General features: G+C 40.1%; 1 protein-coding gene across 1 annotated transcript in view; it reads left to right on the top strand.

The window, feature by feature from the left end:
- The window catches only part of Rcan2 (regulator of calcineurin 2), a 274,569-nt gene that overhangs the window by 36,517 nt on the left and 219,334 nt on the right, over nt 1-18,718 (top strand). Inside the window, exon 2 of the mRNA XM_008846718.2 lies at nt 7,015-7,241. Coding sequence (XP_008844940.1) covers nt 7,017-7,241 — 225 coding nt within the window. The 5' untranslated portion in view covers nt 7,015-7,016. The remainder of the gene's footprint in view (nt 1-7,014; nt 7,242-18,718) is intronic.

The following is an 18,718-nucleotide window of genomic DNA, read 5'->3' as shown; positions in this document are numbered from 1 at the left end:
GGTCTTTTTGAGACAGGGTCTCCTTGTAGCCCCAGCTGTCCTGGAACTGACTATGTAGACCAGGATGGCCTTGAACTTACAGAGATCCTCCTGCCTCTGCCTCCCAAGTGCTGGGACTAAAGGCGTGCACCATCACACCTGGCCCGCATTACCCTATTTTTAAAGATTTGGTTTTAATTATGTGTATGCATGTGTGTCTGTGCCAGAATATGTGCATGTGAGTGCAATTTCCCATGAAGCCAGAGGAGGGCATCAGATACAGTCTAGTCTATTGTGAGCCACCTCATGAAGGGAATGAGAACCAAACTTGGTTCTTCTGTAAGTCAAGTACTCTTAACTATTCTTAACTGCTCTTGACTACTTAACATCTCTCCAGCCTGCCATTGGCCTTTTTTTTATAGGCTGTATATCACACTATTGACCAAATGATCTTGAGTAGAAGTAAAGTTAGTTTAAGCATCTCTGTGGATGTTTACAGTATTAGTTTTCTTTCTGTGGCACAGCTGTTCCTGTGGACTTGTGATTAGCTCCATTCTTCTGCATCCAGCATAGGGCTTTATATAATAGTTCCTATGGAACAGTGCGTACAACTCCATCTCATGAGATGGATGACCCATTCCTAGAAAGGTAGAGTTTTTCAGGGTTCTGCAATTTGGAAATTTGAATTTCATGCACAGTGGTAGCTCTGTGACAAAAACAACATCCAACAGAACCAGATGTTTTTCATTGTTTCCCTGGATTTAATTATACCATCTAAAAATTCGTTAAGAATGAAATCTGGGAGTTTTGGAAAGGCTCATCCTTTGTGTAGAAATTGAGTCATGTTTCAATATGCAAAGTTTACTGGCGATTAAGGGATTTATTCACTTGTTTATACAGCAAGCCTGTTTTCAGTGGCTACTATTTTAATGTTGAGAAGGTATCTTTGTCAGATAGCTAATATTTAGAGTATGAAACATACTGTCTTTATTTAAAGTCTTTTCCTGTTTAATTAACAAATGCTATCAAGTTATTTGAAAGTTCTGGATAAATATTATTTTCACATAAAGAACAAAATGGTGACAAGCCCTCCACACCCTGGGCTTCTTGTGCATCACAGTGAGTCCAATTTAACCCTGTATATACTCACTGTACCTTACTGTGTAGCACTTAAATAAAATTCATCTTGCTGTTATTGATGTAGAGCAAAGCAGGCATATTTGTATTCCAAATACTTTCCTTTAACCTCTAAGCATCTTTCCTTCCTAAGAGTCTCTAACAGGACTGAGGCCAAATATTCAAGTACCATTGGTTCCTGAATCTCATTGTGATTATGTAGGTTTAACCTTAAGAGACAGATGCTGGAGTTTGAAACTCGTTGACACATTGAATAATCATAGGTGAAAACTACCTCTCCCCCACCTTTGGCTTGCTGTTGATGAGCCTGAAAATAATAATAAACAGCTATCATCTGTATATTATTTGGGTTAGGATTCAAGAGACCTTCACAGAGACTCATTGTAAAATACAGGAGGTCTTGGCATTTCTGCATTTTGACAAGAAAACTTCAGTCCTGAAGGCTTTCTACTTTGTAGCAAGGGACTGACCCTGAAGGATTCCTTGGGGGGCTTTTACAATAGTGAAAATGTTTCTTTTCTGCATCTAAGGAAATTTTGAGCCTCTCCCGTGGGAGATTTTATTTTCTAATAATGGTGTTTCTTTTCCAGACCCATGTGCTGGTAGAAATATGTGCCTTCCAAATGTCAAACTCCAGAAGAATGGCTAAATAAATTATGACAGATCTAAACACTGGGAGATGATATGGCTATTAAAATTAATTTTTTCTCTGAGCGCAGTGGCACATGCCTACAATCCAAGCATTTTGGACGTGAAACAGCAGGATCAAGTGTTCAAGGATATCCTAGGCTACATAGTGAATCTGAGGTTAGCCTGAGCTGTAGAATGTGAGACCCTGTCTCAGAAAAAAAAAAATCATTAAAGCCAAAACCAAAGTCCTTCACCTGGCTTGAGTACTGCAACCCTGTAGTTACAGAATGTAATCCCAATTGTTAGAAAATTTACATGTAAAGAAGTACCAGAAGGACTGGCAAAGTAGCTTAATCCATAAAGTACTTACTGTACAGGCGTGAGGCTTGGGGTTTGATCCTCAGCATGCACACAGAAAACCAGGAGCATCAGTTTGCACTTGCAATTCTAGGCCATAGGCAGCAGAGACAGGAGGATCCCTGGGGTCACTTGCCAGCTAGCATATTCTGTTTGATGAGCTCCAGGTCAATGGAAAGTCTGCCTCAAAATGTGGAAGGAACCTGAGGAAAGATGCCTGGAATTGATCTCTGGCCTCCGCCTGCACATGTGTGAATGTGCACCTACACATATAGGAATAGATACCACAAGGCACTGCAGCACCCATATACACATGAACATGTACACACCACACACACGGAGGCACTAGAGCAAAATTCAACAATTTCGTATTCTGTTTTCCAGAATTTTTTCAGGACAACAGGATCCTGATTTCCATTTATTTTCTTTCTTCTTAATATCATTTTGAATTTCCCAGTTGAATGAATGTTGTTCTTCTTGTATATAGATCCTCCTGTTTTCACCCTATGGATCATGGTACTTTTATAAAATAGATTCTGGCATATCAAATGTTGAATGAGATTATTTCCATTCTTAGTGTGAATATTTGAACCTAGTATATTATTCATGAATTCCAAGTTGATTATTATAATCTATTATAATCTATGTTCTGCTCTGTTCCTTCCTGAAAGTGACTCTGTGTTATGTAATACAGGCAAACATCACTTTGAGGATTTTATAGGCAGCTGCACGGTCTTTATCATGGAGACTTCCATCTTTGCTTTCAGAAAACACTACCCTGGGCTGAGACAGATACAGATCAGTGAAGCACTAATCACAGTGGAGGGTAGCCCTATGGGAGAGGACTGGGTGCTCCAAGACACAGCACCAGGGTCTCAGGCAGTGGGCAGTTCAGCCTCTGAGTGGAAGGAAGGCAGCTGTTCCTTGTTGGATGCCCAAACTCACACTTCAAAGGAAGAATAACACACACGTCTTCTTATGCCATGCTGTGTAGGTAATGGTTTCCTTAAAGTTTTCTTTCTATAATCAAGAATTTTGAAATTCACTTAACAAAATAAACCAGCTTGGGCTGGATAGCTTTAGTTGTCAATTTGATACACCTGGTTAGAGGGAACCTCATTTGAGGAATTTCCTCCATCGGATTGGCATGTGGGTATTTTCTTGATTGGTGAGTGATGTGGGAGGGCTCAGCCCACTGTGGGTGGTGCTGTCCCTGGGCAGGTGGTCCTGAGTTGCATCAGAAAGGACACACACACACACCCCAGAGGAGCACTCCAGTAAGTGAAGTTCCTCCCTGATCTGTGCCTCCAAGTTTCTTCCTTGACTTCCCTCAGTAATGAGCTGTGAACCTAAAGATGTAAGATAAAACAAACCTTTTCCTCCCCAAAGTAATTTGGTCAGTGTTTTTATCATAGCAATAGAAAGTAACTAGGACACAGCTTACTTGAATCTTGAGGCTTGTGATATCTTTATTAGAACATTCTTTGTATCTTCAGAGTTTCGTGTTTTTTCTGTTCTGTTGGGCTTATTAAGAGTTAGTGGTAATTTTAAAAGGCAGAATTTCCTTGTTCTAAGGTCATCACAATGAAGTGTTTATGATATTTCCTATTGTATACAGTGGATAAACTAATTCCGATTGCTTCTCTCATTACTGTTGGAGTTCCTTCTTTTCCCATTTTCTGGAGGAAGGCAGGAGAATTTTTTTTCTCTATTTATAGATTAAATCATGTCACTTACTGATCACTTTCTTTCTCTTGCTTATGAGATGAGGCACTGATGGAATTGGAAGGAGAAATCAAAGTAATTAGGGGTCCTTTGTTCAAAGCTCTGACTTCTAAAGCATCTCACCATTCAGGTAGAGTAGGTTTTTCGCCAAAAATGCATCGACTCTAAGTCCTTACTAAAAGTAATGAGCTTAAAATAAAGTCTCATGAAGATAATCATATTGCCACAGCTGAGAACAGACGTTAAAGCTATTTGAGTAGATTAAGTACAGTCCTAAGTGAGGCTTAATATTTGCTCTATTTAATTTGTTCAGCTATGGATTTTACTTTTTGCAAAAAAGAATTGAAAAAGTCTCAGAACTCATCTTACAACATTTTGGGACCAGTTTTGATTTCTGTTGAAAAATCTAAACAAGATAGCACTAAAAGTAAAATCAAAATTGGTAATTATGTGTATTTTGGGCTACTGGGCAATTATGACTTTATTATTAAGTTTTCCTATAATCCATTAATGAAAGTAATACTGTTTTGATGTTCTTAGTAATTGTTTTTCTATTAAAATAATACTCTAATAGGATTAAATAATAACTATTACATATTTTCAAAAATGTCTGAAACAAGAGCACCAAGAAGTATGAAAAATGTGTCTGTTTTTTGTAAATGTCTGTTAGATCTTTTTCTATTTATAGATATTTAAATATTTGCTGATATTTAAATATTCCTTTGAGTTAAAATATTTTTTTAGCTGGGCGTGGTGGCACACGCCTTTAATCCCAGCACTTGGGAGGCAGAGGCAGGCAGATCTCTGTGAGTTCAAGGCCAGCCTGGTCTACATAGTGAGTTCCAGGACAGCTGGGGCTACAGGGAGACCCTGTCTCAAAAAGACAAAAAAAAATTTCATTTTTTGACTATAAAAACCACATTTTAGTTTTAGATTATTTATAAAACATAAAATGCATCATATTTTTATTTTCTTGTTCTAAATATGGCAAGTATTGTGCTTTATTGCAGTTCTAAAAGCTATATAACACAAATTCCATTGTATTTTGTATAGAACAGTTTCACTTCAGTGTTTTAACATTACAGTTATATTATTTAATTTAGATTTTCATTAAATGTATTACATTTTATTTATTTTATGTATGTGGAAGGAGTTGGGTATACGTGTGTGTGTGTGTGTGTGTGTGTGCGCGTTCCATAGAAAGCCAGTGGCAGTCAGAGGACAATCTGGAGCTGATTCTCTCCCTCCACCACATGGGGCACAGGGATGGATCTCAGATCATCAGCCTTACAAGCAAGTGCCTTTACCTGCTGAGTCATTGCACTGTTAGACGTTATTTAATTTTGAATTCCTATCTCAGAGAAATCCTGTGTAATGCAATATTACTATCAGACATTCCTTACCAAATTCTCATTTTGCATCTCTAGGAAAAGTGGCAATTACAAATATAACCTCACCACCACAATACATTCTAAATTCAAGAGAGGTATAAGCAGAAACTCACATGTTGAATGGGTCTCCACAAGTTGTATCTCACTAAATCTCATAGAACAAAGTGATGCCTGTGGTACCCGCCTTCTTTCCTTTACTCTAAGGGGCCATGCTGCTGGGTTGTTTTAAATATTTTATTTAAAAATTAAATATTTTAAATATGTGTATGAGTATTTTGCCTGTATGTATGTATGTGACCCATGCCATGCAATGCCCTGTGGAGGTCAGAAGAGGGCGTTGGATCCCCTGGAACTGGAGTTAATGGAGAGTTTTTATCTGCCATGTCGGTGCTGGGAACTGAACCCAGGTCCTCTGTGAGAGCAGCTAGTGTTCTTAACCTCTAAGCCATCTTTCCAGCCTGTGTTGCTGGTTTTGACAAGAACTTACTGCTAGGGATTCAGTAGCCCTGTCACAGCTGTCAGTCAGACTGAAGATGGGCACATACCTTCGCCTTCCTGTTCTCTATCCATTGATCTTTGACTGGAAGAGATTATGGGCAAAGAAGTAGATGCAAAAGAAAAAAGCTTCCACCCTGAGCACTCAGGGAAACTGACCAAAAACACAGAACCATGTGCCAGTGTTAAAAAGGGGGGGAAACATGGGAATTATATGAATGAGTAATGTAAGGAATCAGGAAACATTTGAGGGAATGCACAAAGGTAGGTGGAATTGTGGCTAGAAAGCCTCATGGGGGTTATGACCGGGGGGTGGGGTAACAGTCCATGGACTGGTTCAGATGATAATATTTCAAGTCCTGACTGGCTTCACGGTTCCTTAAAATGACACTCCAAAGCAGCAGCAGATGTCATGTATGTGGCATGCGTGTGTGTTTTCACATGTGTGAACATAATGAAGGTTCAGAGGATGATGAAGTAGACCATCTTAATAGATGTCTGTCCACTCATTCTGATCTGCTCCATCCTTCCAAAATAGGACAGTGACATCTGGTGCCATCCAGGTTTCAGTCCTAGCTCTGCCAATTTGTCATCAGCCTTATAAAAGTTACTTAATTGCTTTGATTCCTCTGCTTTCTCGTTGACAAAATAGGAAGAATAATAGAACCTGTCATGGTCTACTGGGGGCGGTTTTAAAACATGCTGATGTGGGGACTGGAGAGGTGGCTCTGTCAGACAAGGATTTGCTTCACAAGCACGAAGACCTGAGTTTGGATCCCCAGCACTTGTGTAAAAAGGCAGGAGAGGGGGTGTACATTTGTAACCCCAGAGCTAGGGGTGGGGAGAGATGGGAAGATCTGTGGAGCTCATTGGCTGGCCAGTCTTCCTGAATCAGTGGTCTCCAGGGTCAGTGAGAGACTGTCTCAAAAAATAAAACAAACAAAAAAAAACCACCAAAAAACCAACCACTGCTCACTTCTGGCCTATACACATACATACTTACCCCTCCCCACAAACATGGATGAGGGCTCATGTAGTACCTGCAGCTGTTGTGATCTCTTACCATTAGTCTTGTTTTGGACCATGGTGCTAACTGACTAGGTTCCTGGTCAGAAGCAGGGCTGTATGAGAAATTCAGATTAAGATCATGGAAATCACGTGAACCTGTTGCATTCACTCACTAGCACCTGCCTCTCATTTTAATTATTGACCCCTACTCTGCCCCAGGTCATCCAGATTGGGGGGTCTGAAAACAGGAGTTTAAAGGAATTTGACTCAATGTCTGTGTTTGTCTCTTCAGGGATGAGGGGAGAATCCTACTTCATTGGAATGAGGGGCCTAGGGCAGCAAGCATCCATCCCTGAAGACGGAGGACTTTTCTTCCTCTGCTGTATAGACAGAGACTGGGCTGTCACTCAGTGCTTCGCTGAAGAAGCCTTCCAAGCAATCACTGACTTCAACGATCTCCCCAACTCACTGTTTGCATGCAATGTTCACCAGTCTGTGTTTGAAGGAGAAGAGAGTAAGGTAAGAGGCCTTCTCTGTTTCTAAAGCAGTAAGAATCTGCCATCGTCTCCACAGAGTCTCCTTGCCCATTCAAAGCTGATCTTTTGGAAGCTCTTGGAAATCTTTAGTTGGCTCTGCTCCTGACATTGGGTAGTGGGATGAGAAAAACCTGTTCTGTTATAAGGTTGTTATGGAGGTAAACCTGACAAGGTTGTGGATGAGACTTGTTTGCAGCTCTGGCTAATGAAACAAGTGGTATTTGGAACACGGTATGTAAGAGAGATTCCCAGGTCTAGGAAGCAGATGTTTAAAAGGAAATGTTTTCTTTTTCTCATTATGCCAAAAATTTGGTTTTCTCAAAACAACAGACTATCTATTTAGCCCCTGTCCTTCTTCGGTGTGGTGACTGTTGTAAAATATGGTCAGTGGAGAAAGGAAGCTGGTTGGCCATCTGATATCTTGGTGAACGATGTTGCTATCTATGTTCTAATCACTCAACTACAGTGATTTGATATGATTGATATGATTGGAGAATGAGGTTGACATGGTATAAACATTTTCTAGTTTCTCATTTTAAGAAGCTGACTTGGTTTAGGGTAAAAAATGTTCTTGGAAACCACAGTAAATAATTCCATTTGGAAATCATTCTGAAGTTTATTTCAGATTGATAATCTTTTAAATGGGGTAGCTGAATGGGTCCAGTCTTCCCTCACACATGTGGATCAAGATTTGCATATATTAACATTTTATACCTTATTGTAAGTCACGGAAACATTTTCTGATGGAAAGGGTCATTTTTTTTTTTCTAAAGTATGTTGCTTTGTATGAGAAGTAAAAGGTTTCTTATTGGCATTTTATAAACTTTAGTTCTTTCCATTTCTAAAATCCAAGCATTGTTGGCTGAGGACAACAAATTGGAAGTCTGGTTTCTGGATTTTTTTTATTTTTGTCAACATTCTTAATGAACCACAAAGAAAAGCATTCTAGAATATTAGTGATTATTTCAACCATTTAAAGATATTTTTAGCAATATTGTTTTGAACTTGAATAATTGAAAAAGTGGAATGAAAATAGTTCGAAATGCAATGAATTATCTGTGATTCGAACCTTCAGGACTGTGATTACCAGACTATTTAAAGCAAGAAAGGAATACATGCCAAGAAGAAATCAAGAATTTTGTTCTTGGATTGGAAATCAGATTGTAAAATAAATTATAATTTATTCAGGAGAAGCCATCTTTCCTGTAATATCTTTGCTGTATATTATAAAATAAGGGTCTACATTTTCTCCTGTTTTCTATTTATTTAAATATCACAGGGAGGAGGATGCTCCTTGGAGAGTTAGTGGAGATTTTGTTTCAATGACACTTGTAGTCAGTGGAAACCGTAGGTACTTAGGAAGGTTCTAAGTTTTTTAGAAGTGCTATTGTGTGGCTCTATTCTTGAAGAGACATGAACGAACATCTACTTAACCTACTCACCACAGATAGAAAACCAGACTACAAAACAAAGAAATAATTCCAATGTAGTGAGCCAATGAGCATGTTGGTGTTACTCCCAGGAGTGTGCTGATGGGTTAGTGATAGGCTCAGGGAAAGCTCAAAGCAGGTGTGTCAAAAGCCTATCCCAGAACAGGTGATGGTGCATGAAAATTGGAACCCTAGAGCATACTGCATGACCTGTAGGTAGCTTGACAGCTCAAGTGTCTCCATATAGTTCCTACTGCTTATATATCCTTGAGGATGGGACAGAGGGGGACTTTCTGCATCTAATAAGTTTTAGGGACTTCCTGAGATTTCTGAGTTGTTTATCTCCTTTAACACCCTCTTGTTAGAATTTTCTGAGTCTTAATGAGCCTCCCTTTGGAACTTCCAGAGTCTCAGTAAGTCTTCCCTCAGAATTCCCTGAGTCTTTAGAACATTACTGAGTTTTAAGGCGCTTCCCTTCAGTATGATAAGCTTTAACATGGAGAAAATGGATACACAGCATGTACTCTTCAGGACTGGCTCATCACTTGAACTGGAATTGTGGACACAGAAGGCTACATGCCTAGGGGCAGGTATTCTTGGCAAGACTGTGCCCATATCTATGTGGATCTTCTAAGCTGTGAGTAGAAAACAGGTTAAAAATATTTTCAGTTAGTTTTCCTATAAAGTTAGTGTGTAACAGAATGAGAGATAGTATTTGGTTTTAAAATGAACTTGATGCACATTGGGATAAAATGATACAGTATGATAGAATCACTTTTAGGTGATTGAGATCCAATTTTATATCCAGGGAGATGAATCTAAATTATTGCTTCAGAACTGTATGTTCTGTGTGTGTGTGTGTGTGTGTGTGTGCGTGCGTGCGTGCGTGCGTGCGTGCGTGTGTGTGTGTGTGTGTGTGTGTGTATACAACTCATAGGACATTTTGAGAGTGTTGGTTTTTTTTTCCTTTTCACCATGTTGGTCCTGGGGATTGAACTCAGGTCTCCAGGCTTGGCAGCAAGTCTCATTACCTGCTGAACCATACCGCTGGCCTGAGGTGAATTTTCAGTTGGCTCAGATCTATATTATTAAACTTTTAAAATCAGATAGGAAGTCTTCTACCTTGGTGCCAGTTTATAGTCTCCAATTTTGAAAAATTTGTAGAAAACCAAGTTCATATAGACTTTGCTTTGATTTAGTTATATAGACATATATACATATACATATATACAGTATGTATATTTGTATGCAATATATTGCATATATGCAATTGTATACACAATATGTATATACTATATATAATTATATATGTACATAATATATGCATAAAACATATCTTTTATAGATTACATGTACAGTATATGCATTCACATATTTTTAGGTTGACAAAATGAAATGATGCAGTACTAGATGCATTGACAGAAAAAATCTGGAATCACGATGACTTCCTTCTCTTCATTATTCGAAACTTCACAATCTTCCCTGTGATTTTGTTAATACTGGAATATCAACTCTTTCTCTTAGAGGATCAAGTCTCCTCGGGGGACCATTAGCTTGCTCCTCAGAGTGGTGGTTTGGGGAGTCTCTGGAACCTTTAAGAGGCAGGGCTTAGTAGTGGGTCTTTAGGCCACTGGGGATTCACCCTTGAACGGGTTAAATTCACCCTTGAATGGGTTAAATTTAGGCCACTGGGGATTCACCCTTGAATGGGTCATTTGAATTCCAGCTATGGGGTGAGTGGTTCTGCCCCACCATCGTGTGCTGCCTCACCACAGGCTCAAAGCATGGGCCAAACAGTCATTGGCTAAAGCCTCCCAAGAGATGAACCCAAATCACTCTTTTCCCTTTATAAGTTAATCTTGGATATTTATTATGGAGCAACAGGGAACAGTCTTGGGCCTTCAGTATTTTGACATTCTTTTATTTCCATTTCAATTTTTATTTATGTGTATGTGTGTGTGTGTGCCTGCTTGTCTGCAGGTACCTGCAGATGCCAGGAGAGGGCATTAGATTCCTTGGAACTGGAGTTACAGGTGGTTGTGAACCATCCCTTGAGGTTGCTGGTATTCAGGCTGTCTGCAAGAACAGTATGTACTCTTAACTGCTGAGCCATTTCTGTAGTCCCAAGTTTTTCCACAATCTTAACGTATGCCTTACTCTACCAGGATATTCTTTCCCTAAAGTTCAGATTTTATGAATCTGAGCCAGAAAGTCTGATGTAGTGGCTATCTTTCCCAAAGTATGGACATTTGGAGTGTTCTGATAAGTTGGTGAGATAATCTTAGAAAAGGAGAAAAGAATTAAAGCATTTTCAATGGCTCTTTTGTCTATTTTTGGGCAAGGCCAGCTTGATAATTGTCTTTGTATTTGTTTGGAGGAAGATATACTTTGCAGCCTGGACTTTTATGAGGGAGATGCTGCTTACCACTCAGTTCTGAGGTCCAGGTGGCTAGGTGGAAACATGCTTAATCATGGCACAGTGATTTCTTTTTACATAACCTGCTTTTGAATCACGGTGTTTTCATATTGGTGGATTCGATTTTAGCTGGGTTTTGCAATTATCATATTCTTAGTTGGGTAGGAAGTAAAGCTCTTGCTTTCTGATGGTCATGAGTAGGTCTTACAGCCATCTCTACTCCATTCTCCCACATGTCTGAGATGACTTTCCCAGGGCTTTTTCCAATTCAAGGTAAGTCCGCGAATACTGAATTGAATTGCTCATAGTATAGGTAGTATCAAAGGACATAATCCTTTGGTTATGTTTGCTTCTACTCATCAATGGATAAAATAGTCTGCTGTGCTTTCAACATCCTTTTAAAACTCTATTCTGACACCCAAAGCACATTTTTCGAACAGCTTTTTGAAAACTTTGACATTCACTCCAGTTTTCGGTTAGGCAGAATTCCAAGTGATTGTATTTTGATTTGTTGCTCTGGTGATGAGTGTGTGCAGCCTTGAGCTTGTCTTGTTCTGGTCCAGATGGTTGAGATCTGTTTATGTAACACAAAGGATAGCTGGAGCTGGAGGAAATTGGCATTCGAAACCAATAAATGCAGATTACTGTTTGCATGCTACAGCCTGAAGTATAAATACTTGTGTGTGAAACCCATTCAGAACTGAGCTCTTCACAGCATCCAATACCTATAAAAGTTACTAGAGTTCATTTCCCTCCAGTGTGGTCCACCCTGGTTGACCTTTATGGATCCCACTGGGCTGCAAAGTCCTGAGAATGGGTCAGGGTGGAGGGAGGGGACTGCTAAGCTGCTCTACGTCTGGACCGAACATGGATGAGAGCTTGATTGATAGGACTTGGCCTTTAAAAGAAAACAACTGCTATAAACATAATAGATCTATTTCGTTTAATAATGATAATAATAACACTATCATCAGCAAACACGGAGAGTGCTTTACAAAGTACTTTATAAACATTGAGCCTTTGCATGGTCATAACAAACTTAGGATGGTATCTTTCTGCCTGTCTACCTCCTGGCACATGGTAGGATTGTGTATCCTGGAACTGGCTGGGATGGTTTGTCGGGTGTGTAAGCAGAAGTGACTTGTGTGTTTTCAGGGTCAACCATTTCATTACTATTGTTGAACTTTGATGAACATTCTTCTCACTCTGCTAAGGAAACACACATTGTGCCAGTGTCTGTTCAGGCAGTTTGGGTGTCAGGGTGGGACAGTGACAGTGCAGGGAGGTGTTCTAGCCAACCTGTAATGAACATAAAATACCATAAGAACAAACAAAACAAAACAAACTCTGTTGCATTAGGCTGCCAGGATTGGTGGTTTGTTATTATAATATAAATGAGTGAATCTAGGTTGATAACATTATTATTCTCATTATCAAAGACTGAAATGCGGTTTGCCATGATTTCAAATCTAGCAGCAATTGAGCCAGGATTCAGAGCCAGGCTGCCACACTCTGGAGAGCATTGCTATTAAACATTAAGCAATACTGCCTCTCAGCATGGCATGGTAGTTGGCTTTGGAGGTAGAAAGATGAACAAAATAGACATAAACTGCTTGAGCTTATAATCTGCTAAGAGATCAATTCAAGATAAGCAAACAGCTAGTTAGCAGTAATGCTGGAGATGGTGCCATATCCAAACTATATTTAACAGGCTTTCAACTGCTTTCACTGTCTTATGCATTCATTCTAAAAACTCTCTCTCTCTCTCTCTCTCTTTTTTTTCGTCTTTTTGAGACAGGGTCTCCCTGTAGCCCCAGCTGTCCTGGAACTCACTATGTGGACCAGGCTGGCCTTGAACTCACAGAGATCCACATGCCTCTGCCTCCCTAGTGCTGGGATTAAAGGTGTGCGCCACCACGCCCGGCTTAAAACTCTTTTTAAAAAATATTTTATTTTTATTTTATGTGTAGGAGTGTATTGCCTGCATGTGTGTAAGTGTACCTGTGTTCTGCAGTGTCTGCAGAGGTCAGAAGAGGGTGGTGGCTTCCCAGGAACTGGAGTTACAGATGGTTGTTAGCTGCTATGTGGGTGCTGTCAAATCCAGGTCCTCTGTAAGAGCAGGCAGTGCTCTTAACTGCTGAGCCATCTCTCCAGCCCACATTGATTTTTTTTTTAATAAGAAGCATTTTTATTTCTATCAATTATTTCAAATGGATTCTAGCACTATACACATGAGCTTCAAGATTTTGCTCTACATTGCTTCATTTAAAAAATTATTTTATTTTTCTTTCTAATTATGTGTGCGCATGTGTGTGCGTGTGCACACACATGCATGTACATGTGAGGGCCTGCAGAGGCCAGAAGGGGGCATCAGGTCCCCAGGAGCTGGAATTACATGAGGTTGTGAGCACCCTGCCATGGGTGCTGAGAACTGAACTCAGGTCCTCAGCAAAAGCAGGACACACTCTTAATCTCAGAGCCATCTCTTCAGCTGCACATCTTTGTGCTTTTCACAAATGCATCATCTCAATGCATTGTGGGTGTCCAGAGGGATTCTGATATTCAGAGTCTCACAGTTTACATTCAACTCGGCCTTTGACTATGAACCAGTTCCTCCTTTTGGAATAATTGGTGGTATGTTCTAACACTGCAGACATGATAAAGACATCCTAAAGGACTTTTGAAGGTCAATTTGATTCATGATAGTTTAAGATTGGCTCCCATTCTAGTTTTAGGGACTATGGGTATGTGTTTAGAGCTGCAGTCTACCTATAGTTCTAGGCGCTGTAAAAGCTCTAAAAATTGGGGCTTTTTCTGTAATTCATTTTGAGACAAAACCTCATTTGACCTAATTCATTTAAATCTGAGCAGAGCTGAGTTGAATCTCTGTGCAGTGTGAATATTAATCTCTTTTTTCCGCAGGAGTATTCTTGTTTCTAATTACAGGGGGCTGCCCTAGACCTTGCTAGGGCATTGCATAATACAAAATACTGTATTAAATTTCTAAGTCCCCAAATTTGAATATTAAACATATCAAGCTACAAGGATTTGAGATAGTGAATTGTAGAGCTGTAAAACATTAAAATGGGTTTAAGAGGCTAGAAAGAGGACTAAATGGTTAAGAGTAAGTACCTCCTGTTCTTCTAGAGAACGTGATGGGGCTCCCAGAACCCACATCAGGTAGCTCACAATTACCTGTAAAACCAGTTCCAGGGGATCTGATGCCCTCTTGTGGCCTACACTGTGTAAGCACTGAACACATGCGACTTATACATACAGACATATATACATAAATAAAAATAAATATTAAAAATGACCCACCTTCCTTGTTTCAGAAAAACAAATATTATATATATATATTTCTTTTTGCTTTAATCAATTGATAGACACAGACTGATCCCAAATCTTGTTGATGATAATATTGCAATAAAGATGAGAATATGTGTGTCTCTTTTGACATACTAATTTTACATGCTCTGGGTGTATGCCTTGCAATAGGATTGTTGAATCATATTTTAGTCCTCTCTTTTTATTTTTTGTTGTATGTGTATGTGTCCACATATGTATGTATTTTCACCTGTGTGCATGTGTATGGTGGCTTAAGGCTGAGGTTGAGTGTCTTCCTTGATTGCTTTCCACTTTACTCATTGAGACAGGGTCTCTTACTCAAGTCCAAGCTTGCTGATTCATATGATCTAGGTAGACAGCTTGGCCTGAGAATCTGCTGTCACCCCCTTCCAAGTGCTGGGTTTACAGGCAGGCAGGCTCCTGTACTCATTTGGCTTTATGTGAGTGATGGGAATTCAAACTCTACTTCTCTTGCTTTATCCCTTGAGCCATCTCTCCAGCCCAATCCAGGGGCTGGAGAGATGGTTTAGTGGTTAAGAGCACTGACTGCTCTTGCAGAGGACCCAGGTTCGATTCCCAGTACCCACATGGCAGCTACAAACCATCTTTAACTCCAGTTCCAGGGGAATTCAAAGCCCTCTTCTGACCTCTGTGGCATTGTACGACACAGGTGCACTCACATACATGCAGACAATACACTCATAAACATAAAATAATAATAAATAAAATATTAAAAAATAAAAGTAAAAATATAAAAAGAACTTCTAATCTGCTGTTCACAATGGCCATTATGATTTTAATATAAAGTATCCCTGCCAAACAGCTCATATGTTGTGTTGAAGGCCTGGTCTTCAGCCTGATGGGTCTAACTACTGAGAGTTGATTGGATATGAGTCTGTGATGTAATCAGTGAATAAACTCACTGAGGGAGTCACAATTTGGCATTACTGGAAGGTGCTGAAAATGCCTGGAAAGGCCAGTCCAACCATGGAATCCAGTGGGACAGGCCCAGGCCCTGGGTCTGCAGGTTCAGTTCTTTACTATGAATCTCTTAGAACTTGGGACCATAAGAACAAACCTAGAACTTGGAGCTTCAGGGACTGACCTAGAGACTTGGTCACTGGGTGCTAGTCTAATGATAGGGGTATAGGGGACCTATATCTGTTGAAAATAAGGGTATTTTTGAAGCCAGAATGAGCAGTGTTCCTGGATACTGACTATGTGGACATTCTGAAGCCAGATTTTAACTTGTGGTGTGTCTTCTTCTTCACATGCCTGTAATTTACATACTTTGGCCCTGGCCTTCTATCCCTCTTCACACTGTCCCCAGACCTTCTTCCTAAGAAGATCCTGACTGGAATGGGGTCTATAGGAGTGTTTCCTAGCTCAACAGGTAAATAGTTATTACCCATGCCATTCATTTAGGGAAATTAAACTGTAAAGCACTTGTATTGACCACCAAACATATTGTTCTTTCCATTTCATTTTCTTCCCCACACTCTGAAGTCATTGAAAACAGACAAAATTTGAATTAGTCATCTTGTATTTTCCCTGCTGCCTGACACACTTAGGTGTTAGATCATTATTAAATTGAATGTCTGCTTAAGACAGTAACTGAAGATACAGCTGAATTTCCAGGCTCAACAGGTTGTTTAGAGATACAGGAAAGACTTGAGCAAGGTGTCTTGACTTTGAAGTCCAGTTCAAGGGACACCATGCATCCCTGCCTCCAAACTGTACTCTAGAAAAGAAATTCTAAGAACAAAGTAGCTTATGTCAGCAGGGGCTTTCCAGTAAAAGGATGGAAGACAGAAAGGACTCAGGTGATTCAGTAATAAGGATCAAATGTGATGAGCCCCAGGCCCTCTTGTAGTTGAAACACAATACTCACCGGGTTGGAGAGATGGCTGAGAGGTTAAGAGCACTGAATGCTCTTGCAAAGGACCTGGGTTTGATTCCCAGCATCCACATGGCAGCTAATAACAGTTTATAACTCCAGTTCCAGGGACTCTGACACCCTCTTCTGACCTCTGCAGGCATTTCATGATATGGGTACACTTACATATATGCAGGCAATATAGTCATACACATAAAATAAATAAATGAGATATTTTTAAGAAAAACAGGACACTCATGTGAATGACTGAATTGTATGTCAGCCTATATTTATATGATGTTCAAGTTTTCACAAAGTAACTGACTCATTAAGGAAGACATCTGAATAAAAGTCTTTAGGAGTATCTTAAATTGGTTTTCTTAATGAAAAGTAAAAACAAAGGTAGCCACAGAAACTGAAGTCTGCTTTAGAAGTTTCTAGAAAACATGTAATAGTTCTAAGAGTTTTAATAGATGGTCTAAAGCTGATTGAAAAACTCACACTAAGTGGGTAAAGCAAAGATTATGTAAGATAATTTATTGTGGCTTCAGTAGTATTGAAAAATAAGAATGGGGGCTGGAGAGATGGCTCAGCGGTTAAGAACACTGAATGTTCTTACAGAAGACCCGGCCTCAGATCCCAGCACCCACATGGCAGCTAACAACTGTCCATAACTCCAGTTCCAGGGGATCCAACATTTAACTGGGGCATCCTGAATGGGAAGTAATAACCAAGCAAAGCATCATCTTTAAATATTGAAGTAAACAACAGTTAAACTTCATAACATATATTCAAAGAATACTTAGGAGCTTCCCTTTCTTGTGGTCATTTGTTGTTTTGAGACCATTTACACTGTGAAAGGAAGTGGGTGTCGTTGTTATCAATATGGAGTCCTGTTTTGCTTTGGATTTTTTGTGGGGGAGGGTTGTCTCTGGATGATGCCTGGGAACTCTAATGAGTCACTGTTAATCATTTGGGGGCATCTACTAGATGAGAGACCCAGTGTGGGGCAGATTTGAAAGCTGCCACAGTATCTTCCCTAAAACCTTAACCTTTCGTGAAGTGACTAAAATATTCCAGAGACATATTTAGTATCTTGGTTTGCCATGGCCCTGAGGCCCAAGAGGCTGGCAAGCTACTCTAAATATCCCACTTAACTACCCAGAAATCACGAAGGTGGTGGAAAGAATTAAACCTGATGCGAACAGAGTTGAGAGCATTAGGTTTTTATGCCAAAGAGTAGGTTAGTAGATAACCATGATGACCCCTGGGAAACATGGCCACCAAGTTCATTCGGCCTAGGATGATGATAAAGAAGGGTCTGGAAAGCCCTCACCCTCCCACATTGTAAAAGATCCACAGATTTGAATATGACTCAAGTTATACTGCTGGAAAGCACTTCTACTGAAGAGGCAGTTTCAGGTGGAGACCAGGGGTTGGGTGAGCGGAACATGTTGTGGCTTTTCCTGACTTTCTTGCATTCTTTCATTTTGGTCTTTCTTTTGTGACTATGAAGGTCTTGATCCTCCTCAGAGATAACCAATGTAAAGGTCAGAGGGAGTTATTGTGAGGCATAAAACTCTACTGACATCAGGTGCAGTGGTGTACTCAGAAGGCTGAGGTAGGAGGATTGCTGTGAGTTCCAGGCCATCCTGGGCCATATAGAGAGACCCTGTCTCAAAATCCCATAAAACAGAAAGAACAAAATTCCACATGGTATTCATCACACAGGTTCGATATTATCTCAGTGGGGAGAATTGCTGTGATAAAAATAGGCACAGGGCCAAGTCCATTATTGCCATGTCATATGTGCCCAGGGAGAGTGGTAAGATCCATGAGCTGCAGCTTGATGGGCTGGAGAATGTTTCCTTTGGGTATGTCACTTGGTCTGAGTCTCTCATAGGCAGCTAGGCTGGTCTGAGAGTATCTCTCAGCTGTCCTTGATGCTTTATATATAATTGGAGAGAGAGTGTGAATCTGGTTAGTTTCAGAGACTTCCTATAGTTTTGAGTTATTTCCAGAGTTTAACAAGCTTCCCTGCAGGATAGAATGTTTCACTACCACTTAGAACATCCTATCTTAGGAACTTCCCTCTAAGATGGAATGATTTATCTCAGAACAAACTGCTCCATAACAGATGGTCTAGTTCTTTGGTCCAGTGGGAAGATCCTAGGTGTCCCCAGAGCCGTAAGAAAGCCCAGCCCTCTTCTATGTCATGGCTCTTTAACCAAGACAGGGACCTTACAGGAAGCAGAAGATCCAGGCGTAGGACTCTGGATCCAGAATCAGGTGGGTCTAAATTATATCTGCACACATCTATGTCTGAATCCTCAGTTCCTGTTCATAAAAACAGGGTTAAGACATCTCTCTGCAGAGGGCTGGGCAAATGG

Source organism: Nannospalax galili, unplaced genomic scaffold (assembly GCF_000622305.1).
Source record: "Nannospalax galili isolate Female #2095 unplaced genomic scaffold, S.galili_v1.0 scaffold803, whole genome shotgun sequence".
In the NCBI taxonomy this organism is placed as follows: Eukaryota; Metazoa; Chordata; class Mammalia; order Rodentia; family Spalacidae; genus Nannospalax; species Nannospalax galili.
The sequence above is the reverse complement of the archived record's forward strand: the minus strand, read 5'-3'. Positions and strand labels throughout refer to the sequence as shown.